This window comes from Panulirus ornatus, chromosome 38, assembly GCF_036320965.1.
Source record: "Panulirus ornatus isolate Po-2019 chromosome 38, ASM3632096v1, whole genome shotgun sequence".
NCBI lineage: Eukaryota > Metazoa > Arthropoda > Malacostraca > Decapoda > Palinuridae > Panulirus > Panulirus ornatus.
The window spans coordinates 12,817,469-12,828,303 of NC_092261.1; the positions used below are offsets into that span (position 1 = coordinate 12,817,469).

Sequence of the window (10,835 nt, forward strand, 5' to 3'; positions counted from 1 at the left end):
GGCCAATTACTTGCGCGCGCGCGCGCGCGCGCGCGCGTGTGTGTGTGTGTGTGTGTGTGTGTGTGTGTGTGTGTGTGTGTACGCATAATCATATGAATGTGATTACTATTTTTCTTATATGTCTGTAGAAGTTTCCACTCATATTGCCGTGTCTCTTATTCTTATGTATTATATACCATTCTGTACTCTTATGTACACACACACACACACACACACACACACACACACACACACCACAGCCGAAGCCAGGTACTCGTTTGACGACCACCTGGGTTGGTTGTGGGCTTAGCATTCAAACCCGGGCGGGGGCCAGTGAGTGAATCATGGTCAGTGACGTTAATCACCCCACCACTGACACTCGTGTATGAGTGTGTGTGCCTGTGTTTGTGTGTGTGTGTGTGTGTGTGTGTGTGTGTGTGTGTGTGTGTCATTACCCATTTGTACGGGAAGGTGAGTTCTGCATCTCTCGTGCGTGTATGTGTGTAATTTTGCTCTTATATTTCACGGGTGTGTGGAGTTCAGCGTCGAAGACCTGAATCCTTGCCGCACACAGCACGTCTAGGATGCTCTCTGGCTGAACGGAAGACGAGTGAAAAATTTATTGGTATGGATTTCCTAAAGGAGAGCATCCAAGGGAGGAAGGATGGAGAGGCAAATAACGTAACAAGGAAGGAGATGAGAGGAAATCGGCGATAAAGTAGGAGGTCAGTAGAGGGTGATAGTAATAAAAGAAAGGAGGATAAAAGGAAGTGAAGGAAAGGACCCGGCTTCAGGAGAGATACCTAAGAAAGAGAAGAAAAAGAACGAAATGGATGATATGGATTTGTAGTTCACGAGAGATAGAAGAGTGGAAAAAATCTACTCGGGAAAATCTATCTATGAAGTAAAAAAATCTACTCAGGAAACTCTATCTATTTCATGAAGTAACTGAGCAATGCTATGGACGTTGAGGAACAAGATGATAAAATGATCATTAAGAACATGGAATAAGCAAGAGGAATAGGAGAGAAAACAAGTGGAGAGCATGGCAAAGAAAACCCACATTAAGATAACAAATCACAGAAAAGTTCACTATGAACATACCAAACACAGGCTGCAAAAAAATTAGTGTTCTGAAACTGGTTATTCTATTGGAAGAAACCGTTGCTACCAGACCCACCCCTTAGCTTGGAACAACTCTCTCCTCTCTTCCTCCTCGTACACATGCCTTATAGTCCTGATAAAATCTCCTCACTGTATTTAGCAGCTTTCCTCCCACGCCATACATTCACAACACTTCTCCATAGAACATCCATATCAACCGCACACCCATATCAATCACACTCTTTCTTCAGAACCATATTTGCCGCAGAAGTATCCTCTCTCTCTCTCTCTCTCTCTCTCTGTTATATACATGAGAGAGAGAGAGAGAGAGAGAGAGAGAGAGAGAGAGAGAGAGAGAGAGAGAGAGAGAGAGAGAGAGAGAGAAGAGAGAGGAAATAGAGAGAAATTATAAAAGCTTCACAGTTTTACCGAGTCTACAATACCGACGTGACAGTCAAACAAAAAATCATGAAAGATGAATTCTGTGAAGATAAGGACAAAATGACGCGATCTTAACGTGCCTCATTAGACCTCCTGCTGACATGGCTGGAGATTTTCTAAGATTTTCTAAGGTTATTAGCTCGTTTAAGAAGTTATTTTCCTGGCCAGAAAAAAGTGCCCAAAAAGTTTCGGAAAGTATAGGCGTCAGTTAAGTAAAAATGATTTCAAAGATGATGGTAAAGAAGTAGTTTTAAGGGGGAAAAAATTCTTAGTGGCAGCGACTAGAGCAAACATTAAGAGTTAACGTGACTCTGGAGTTGGGAGTATATATATATATATATATATATATATATATATATATATATATATATATATATATATATATATACATATATATATATATATATATATATATGCAGAGTGCAGGACAGATGAGTAGTAAGTGCTCGGTGTCTTTGCTGTGGCAGCTGATGGAAAAAGGAGAGGCGTGTGGGTGTTATTGACAAGGAAGGAATGCGAGTGATTGGGAGACGTACAAGGAAAGTGGTAGGAGGTAAAGATGAAGGTCCAGGGGCTGAAAAAGAGGGCAAATGGTAGCTGGAGTGAGCAAACTTTAGAGAGAATAAAGAAAATGTTTGGAACGAGGTTTGTAATTGTTTGATAGAGAAAAGAAAAGAGGAAAATGGAAACTTGGGTTAATGGGGCAAATGATATGTGAAAACAGGCAGAAATGAGGTAAAGAGATGGAGTGAGTATTCGGAAGGACTATTCAATGTGTTTGATGATAGAGTAGCAAATATGTGGGCATGTGGGTCATGAAAGTATGCAAGGTGAGAGATTCAGAGCAAGTGGTTTGTTAGAAAGAGAATTGGTGGTGAAAGCCTTGCGCTAGACGAAATGTGGCAAGGCTGGAGTGGATGATATTACAATTGAATTTCTTTGAAAAGGGAGTAACTTTGTTACTGATTGGTTATCGTGGATTTTGATGTATGTATACATCATGAGGAAGTGTCTAAGGATTGCTGGAAAGGCTGTAAAGCGCCAGTGTATAAATGCAAGGGGAACAAAGGTGAGTCTTCAAGTTACACAGGCAAAATTTTGTTTAGCGTACGTGGTAAATCGTACGAGAGAGTGGTGGTATGCACACCGCATCAAACTGGGGAGGAACAATGTGGTCTCAGGCGTAGTAAACGATGTGTGGATCAGGTGATTGCTCTTCTGAATGTGTGTGAAACAGAAGGGTTTACATGTGGCATTTATAGATCTGGAAAATGCATATGACGATGCTGGTGAAGATGCTTTACGAATGGTGTTGTGAATATATGATGTGGTAGGCAAGCTAATGGAATAAGTGGGATGTGAGTCAGCTGTTGTTTGCTGATGACACGGCGTTGGTGGCAGATTCAAGTGAGAAACTGTAGAAGCTGGAGTCTGAACTTTGGAGTGTGTGTGAGAGTAGAAGGTTTTGAGTAAATGTGAATAAAAGCAAGGTTATTATGTTTAACAGGGGAGAGACACGTTTGGTGAGGTGTGAGTTTAAATGGATAAAACATTGGAGGAAGGGAAGTGTTTTTAGATACCTGAGAATGAGAATGGCAGCTAATATAACCAGTGGGAGCTGAAAATACCCATAGGGTGGGTAAATGGGCATTAAGAAGAGTGTGAAAAAAGAGACCACAAGGCGAAGATGAGCATGTTTGAAGATGGAGCAGGTTCGACGGTGTTGTGTGGATGCGAGGCATGAGCTATAGATGAGAACGTACGGAAGAGGGTGAAAGTGCTGGAAATGAAATGTTTGAGGAAATTACGTGGCGTGAGGAGGGCTGATCGTGTACGTAATGACAGGGTAAGAGAGGTGTGATAATAAGAAAAGTATGGTTCAGAGAGTTGAAGAGGGAGTTGCTAAAATGATTTGGACATATGGAGCAAAATGAGCGAGGAGAATTTTCCTATGTAAACATTTCGATGAAGCTTATTTACATCATCAGGTCTACACACTGAAAAATTGGCCAGTTACAGTTTGCAAATATTAGGCTTCCACTTGTGAGAAAGCTTAAAATGTTATGCTGATACAACTTTAGATGTCTAAATAAGGATACGCTGGCAAAAAAATAAAGGACAGTATTAAAAGCAAACGCGGGAGACAGCGACAAAGTAAAAAAAAAAAAAAAAAAAAAAAAAAAAAAAAAAAAAAAAAAATATATATATATATATATATATATATATATATATATATATATATATATATATATATGTATCTATCTATCTATCTATCTATCTATCTATCTATCTATCTATATATACCTATATCCTACTGCCATCTGTACTAAATATTACCACGAAAACATCCAGATCTTTACTGACTAGACAAATATCATAATGATACGACCTTTCTCTTTCAAAATTGAAGTTCTTGCTTCCAATTGCATTTCCCCTCATCACCATATCCTCCAGCACGCCTTGCTAAACCAGCCGACCACATTCCCTGGATCACTCTTGGCGTCAGCTAATATCGTAGCGCCTTTCACTTTCGCTCATTGTCAGGGTGTTCATCACATGTTGCCTTAAATTCAGCCTCCCTTTCTTTCGCCCGGACACTTTACCATTTTCACGCCCTTCTCCTATATCACAAAACATGAGGCTATCACTGCGATATTACAGAAATCACAGATAAATATTTATCGATTCTAATTTCAGACTAATGATTTCCTCTGCTCCTAGATGGCTGGGCTTTCTATACTACAAAAACTCTCCATTCAATAGCATTTCAAGCACAGACATCAGAACCAGGACTTCTATAGCACAGTATCTTCTAACTTTATCATGTGTTTTTCTCTAAGTTTAGAAACACACCATATATTTTTCTTTGTTTTTTTCCTGAAGTTAATCTCTCTCAAGATGCCGATGCGCAGAAAAACCCGAGCCACACAGAATCTCCATTCCCTAAATCCTCCTTCCACCTCAGTGTAAGAGGATCTATGATACTTTTCACACGACCGCTCAACAAGCAGGATAGGTCAATCACCAGGTTCTATAGAAGATAGAAGATCTAGTCCACCAGGGAATACAGAGGAAGGAGGATCAAGTCTACCAGGGCATACAGAGGAAGGAGGATCAAGTCTACCAGGGTATACAGAGGAAGGAAGATCAAGTCTACCAGCAAATATAGAGGAAGGAGGATCAAGTCTACCAGGGAATAGAGAGGAAGGAGGATCAAGTTTACGAGGGAATAGAGAGGAAGGAGGATCAAGTCTACCAGGGAATACAGAGGAAGGAGGATCAAGTCTACCAGGGAATACAGAGGAAGGAAGACCTAGTCTACCAGGGCATACAGAGGAAGAAAGACCAAGTCTACCAGGGAATACAGATGAAAGAAGACCAAGTTTACCAGGGCATACAGAGGGAGAACCTAGTTTACCAAGTCATGAAGAAGAAGAAGAACCTGGTCCTCCAAATTATACTGAAGAAGGAAAGCCGAGCCCATCAGGTCAAACAGGAGGACCTAGTCCTCCAGGGTATCCGGAAGAAGGATAATGGAGCCAAGTAGGCCACATAGGAATCAAGAAGTTCGAGCCAACTAGGACAGACAGACAGACAGACAGACACACACACACACACACACACACACACACACACACACACATTCACGATGAAAGATGAGATTACGAGGATTCGTCATCGCTAATACAAGATGAAGCGAGCTAAAAAAAAAAAAGGCAAGATAATTCTTACCTTCTGTAGTCATAACTTCAGTTATTGGTTATACAGTAACTTTATATGCGCGAGTCATATATGAATAACTGTAGGAGAGTCTACTGTAGGTTTATACGCACGAGCGAAATCTACTGCAACACTATACGCTCGAGTGATATATGACTACCTCTAACTTTATATAGACGAGTCGTATATGAATAACATCAGCAAGCGGCATAATACTGGAAACTTCATTTGAGTCCTATATCTATTCTGGCGATTCTTCTCCACGCGTATAGGCAACTATAAGAGGGTTGACATAAACAGGAATATAAAGATTAGTCTAGTAGAATCAAAAGTACACAGATGTACACAAGAGTCGAAAAAAAAATAAGAAATTGAAAAGGTAATTCAGAAACGTCATTGAAAATGATATACCAGATCTCCGTCTTAAGATTGGTTGGTTGGGTGGTTGGGCTATAAACTACCTGGGTTATCAAGGTCGTTAATATCAAGATGCATTCACCAACCCCACCAAAAAAAACATCCTTAAAAATCCTTAAACACCTTTTTTATGTGTTGGGGATAACTGTAAGACCACATATGCTCTCATAGTATACATGGCTCAGGTGAACTTGGAGTGGGTTAGGGGGTTGGTTGTTTAGGTGTTTGGTAATTAAACAACCTATCAGCTAACTACTTGCGTCATGAAGGTCGTTTATATCAAACTACATCCACCAACAACCCTCCCCCCCCCCAAAAAAAAAAAGCTGTGTCCACTAACCAAAAAAAAAAAAATTCTCATACGCCTTTTTCAGATGTTAGGGATAATTCTACCACCATATACGCTCTCGCTCCCGCGTGTGTATAAGACCCGTGTGCCTTACCCTCCTACATCAGCGGCGTAAAAATTAAACTAAACACCCGAAGTAAAATTACGCGATTTAAAACATTTACCGCTCGCCTCGTCAAGGCGACAACGATGTGAAAAGTAAGGCGAATTTAGAAGCAAATTGCTTCTGTTTACTAAATATTTTCCAGCGAGATGGGGGGAAAAAAAAAGTCCCCCCCCCCCTGGAAATGGTGGAGGCCCGTGGAGTAGCAATTACTAGAGGGAGGAAAAGGAGGGGAAAAAAAAAAGAACTTAATTAGTCCTAAGATTTTTTTTCTTTTTTTTTTCCCTAGGCATTGACTAATAAAAGAGGCTTTCTCTCTCTCTCTCTCTTCAAGACCGTAAAGAAGATGTAGAGGCCAATGGGAGGCTTAGGAGGAAGGATTTACAGGACAATATAACGTGGTTGAAGGGAAAACTTACAGGTGATCCATTAAAAGAAATAGGGGTTTAAAAAAAAGGGAGAGGGATTCAAACATGGCAGTTATGAGAGCTCTGAGTTGCCACTCATTTTCAAAAAGTTTGATTTTGAGTCGGGGAGACATAAATGCAAGTCAAGGGTTTCAGATACTGTTGAAATGAAATAAAAGAACGTCGTTCTCAAATTTTTTTTTTGGTTTTTATTGAGAATTGACTAGTAATACACTGCTGTAATGGGGTTTCAGAGGGAGTACTCACACGGGAATGGAGTTTCTGTGGGAGTTCTTACATCATTCGATTATAAAGTAAGGATTTGATCAAGACCAAAGTGTCGTGTTCACATGAATATTCTGTCGTTACCTTTTCCTTGAATGAGGATTTAAAGACCAGTGTGCTGTTCCTACCAAGGATTTAGTGATGATATCCCGTGGGAACAGGGATTTGGAGAACAAAAATATGGCTGCAGTGAGCATTTTGGAGTAACGTGTTACTATGGAAAGGAATTTAGGACAAAAGTTCTGTTAAAGTACTTTAAATAGCGTAATTATTTTTAGTAAGGATTACGATACTTGTGTGGTTATAGGAAGGATATTCAAGCACGATTATGTACTAGATTAAAGAGATTTCAAGATCATTGCTATGGTTTTTATAAGTATTTTCAGACAGTCTTATCAGAATAGATGTTTCAATCCACAGTATGGTGGCAGCAATAATTTGCCAAGACGAACATCCCAGGAGTAAGACTGGGCAAATGACGATGTGGGGAAAAAGATAATATTCTAGGCTTGAGTAATGGTGTGTGTTGATGCTTGAGCTGAGCAACGGAGACAAGAATGGTGTATATCTATATAGGGAACACACACACACACACACACACACACACACACACACACACACACACACACACACACACACACACACACACATTCATACACACACACTCATACTTACACAAACACACATACATGCATACAAACATACACACAAACACATACACGCACACACACACAAATAAATATATATATATATATATATATATATATATATATATATATATATATATATATATATATATATATATATAATGATAATAATCATAATAAGAATGAAACAAAACGAAAGTGTAAAGGGAATAACCAGGATCCAAATTGACGTCAGCTGGAGATGTTCCAAAACCTGACAGATATATCGGGGCAAGAGAGAGAGAGAGAACACACAGACCAACGCACAACGTAATAGATGCCAAAGAATGGAAGATTCAACCCTTAACATAAGAACAGTGAGTCGTGCTATTTGACGCAGGGGGAGACCAACCATTATATAACCCCGCAGAATACTCACACCTTTCGTTGATGACCTTTGGCTTTCTCAAAATAATGATAAAAAAACATCAACTATCTACAGTAAATTCAATAAAAAAAAAACACTTATTACATAATAAATAAGAATTAAAGCAGGTGTTGAACGTATTCGTAAGTTAAGCGCTTTAAACGCATTATTTGAATGAACATTTGCAGGAGAGGTAGCAGTTCCTAACTGCGATGAAGTTGAGGTGATGCAAATTTAGCGAAATAACGCAAGTTGGGATATATATATATATATATATATATATATATATATATATATATATATATATATATATATATATATATATATATGAGGGAAAATAGAAAATAATTATTCTATTATGCATAATTAGTGTCAGTATCATCAATGTATCTTCATATAATAGAAATCACGTTTATTTCACCTGGGAATGAAATTTATTGTCCTACCATTTCAAAGAAAATTTACCGTCCGTATCTACGAAAATGTACACTGGCTGCGTTATTACAGAGGCTAATTCATATTCTCCCCAACTGACACTCGTCCACTGGACGATCAGATGGTTATGACTGTCCTGCAAAATGAAATGACTGACAGACTATCAGGCAGACTAGCGATGGGTTATCAAGGACAGTAAATAGGAACAGCATCAGCTTCTTCAGTGTACAAAGTTATTTTTAACTCCTTCAGCCACCCGACACCTTCATACATAAGGAATCGAGACCTTTAAAAAACTTTTCGCTCGGGTAGAACAACGAGCATTTACTATCAACAAAGTATAAACAAAGCATTGAGCATCATCATAACCTCCTGAAGAGAAATTATATATACTTTAACGATTTACTTAAATTCATTATTGAGTAAGAATTATACTGTTTTACTTCTACCAATGACTCTACTCACATAACTCCATACTAGATGATTAAGAAGACGAGAAAGACAATTCCTTAATCTACTTCCCTGAAAGAACTTTCATTCCATGTACTGGAGCACCTTATGGGAAATGAAAATCAGTGTGACTAACCTTCTTCTGTAGCTTGGGTTGGTGAAGTTCTCCACAACAGCAGCAACAGCAGTAAGTCCAGGAACTCTAACAGTACCATGGTGCGTTCACCTCCTCGCTAAAATCTTTATCTTTTTTTTTTTTTTTTGGTTTTTAATATACACTCTTGTTTCACTGCAGATAACCTGCTATTGAGGCACTTTCTGAATGCCTATCTACCGTAGTAAAAGATTTGTCTAAAATATATATATACATAAGCTAGATGTATGGGTTGTATAAAAATATTGGCCATTTGAATTCATGATCAAAAAGCCTGTATTTTTAAAAAAATGTCACGCACTCAAAGTCTTCCTCTTTCTTTTTGGAATATATTGAACCCATATGTTCTCTGGTGGTTGTCGCACATCAAAGAGAGAAAAGAAAACTCCATAAACTTCTTATAAGAAAGTGAAGAAAATACGATGGGGGTCAGAACAAGAAGCACGGAGGCTATGCGGTTCAATAGCCACATAAAAGTTTCATGGTGACGGTGGAAGTAGTCAATGTCGCCAGCAGCAGCTAGGGCTTCTGGCAGTGCGAGGCGGCGGTCACTCCGCCACCACTAGTGGCTGCTGCTTCATGACCCGCTCACAGTGGCGCTCCCTCGACGACGCAATGCCGGAGACACACTGAGCCTGGGACGGGGCTGGTGCTCCCTCTTGCCTGGCCTGGTCAGCCGCACATGCTCAAGCCCGGCCTCGTGCACAGGCGCCGCTGCCGCTGCTATCCGTCGGCCCCGCCCTGTATCACACACGGATTTGCTCAGGTGGTTGTCGTTCGCTCAGCCATGCACAAGACTCGGGCGTAAGGGAACGAACGCTTTGACCTGAGCGCAGCGCTTGAGCACTCAACTCGTACAAGTGATTAATCCAAGAGTCAAAGCTGCCATAGAACTGCCCTCTCTGTACGTCCTGATTATAGACACACACACACACACATAGTCCATATGTAGCGTCACATATCGTGCTCAATGCTTCGCTTCGTGTTAATATAAGATTCCTTATTCAGCTCGTAGTTAGCGGCGCCAGCCTCGACTTGCCACAGCACTCAGCGTGACGTGCGGGTGTTCAGGCGTGATGGGCCAACATTCCCGCACCCGCCTTTGATGCCTGGGTACAGACCTGTCCTGCCAGCCCACAAGACGGCGAGGTTATTGGCTACTTAAGCAGTCCTCACGCATTACGGCCACCGGCACCAGTCACACAACCTGAATATGCCAACACCGTCGATATCCCATGCTTCCAACCCTACCATCACCGAGCCAGGCTCTCATAACCAACGAACCCTTGCCAACAACACCTAGGGTATTCCGTGCCAACAACACTACTAGCAATCTACTGCATTGTTCAACTCTCTCTGAACCATAGTTATAAAGAAATACTAACCACTCATCACCCTTATAGTTCTACGCCATATTGACACCACGACTACCATACCCTGTGCTCACTCACGCCAAGATGTTGGGTTTTTGTTCTAAGTTACCGTAGGAAAAATATGCCAAGGACACAATGGAGTGCCTGGATCATCCTTGTGAAAGGAGGCGAAGTTTTAATTGCAGTTCCGTGGACATAAAAAAAAAAACGCTCGAGAACTCTCCGAAAATACACGTATATGAAGACTCGAAGACGTATATAACTGTTCGGAAAAATCTTACAATAAAATATCGCAAGAAATATAAAAGATTTAGAGTAAGAAAGTCTTTCAGGCGGTTGCTCTGAAATTTTGTAAATCCCCAGCATCTTTAAGATTGTGCAGACACGTGTAAAAATCCCTGGTCCTGGAGTGAGTGAGGGTGGATGCACGCACACCCACCTCTGAATTTTCGTCACAGGGAACCCCATTCTCTTCGTCGAAAATGTTGCCAGTGCGGAGTGCGCGCGAGTGTGTATGTATGCTGTACTTTGTGAACACACACACACACACACACACGCACACACA

General features: G+C 40.5%; 1 protein-coding gene across 1 annotated transcript in view; it reads right to left on the reverse strand.

The window, feature by feature from the left end:
- Nucleotides 1-9,539, reverse strand: part of LOC139760907 (uncharacterized) — a 71,334-nt gene extending 61,795 nt beyond the window's left edge. Inside the window, exon 1 of the mRNA XM_071684680.1 lies at nt 8,880-9,539. Within this exon, the coding sequence (XP_071540781.1) occupies nt 8,880-8,958 (79 nt within the window). The 5' untranslated portion in view covers nt 8,959-9,539. The remainder of the gene's footprint in view (nt 1-8,879) is intronic.
- Nucleotides 9,540-10,835: the final 1,296 nt, after the last annotated feature.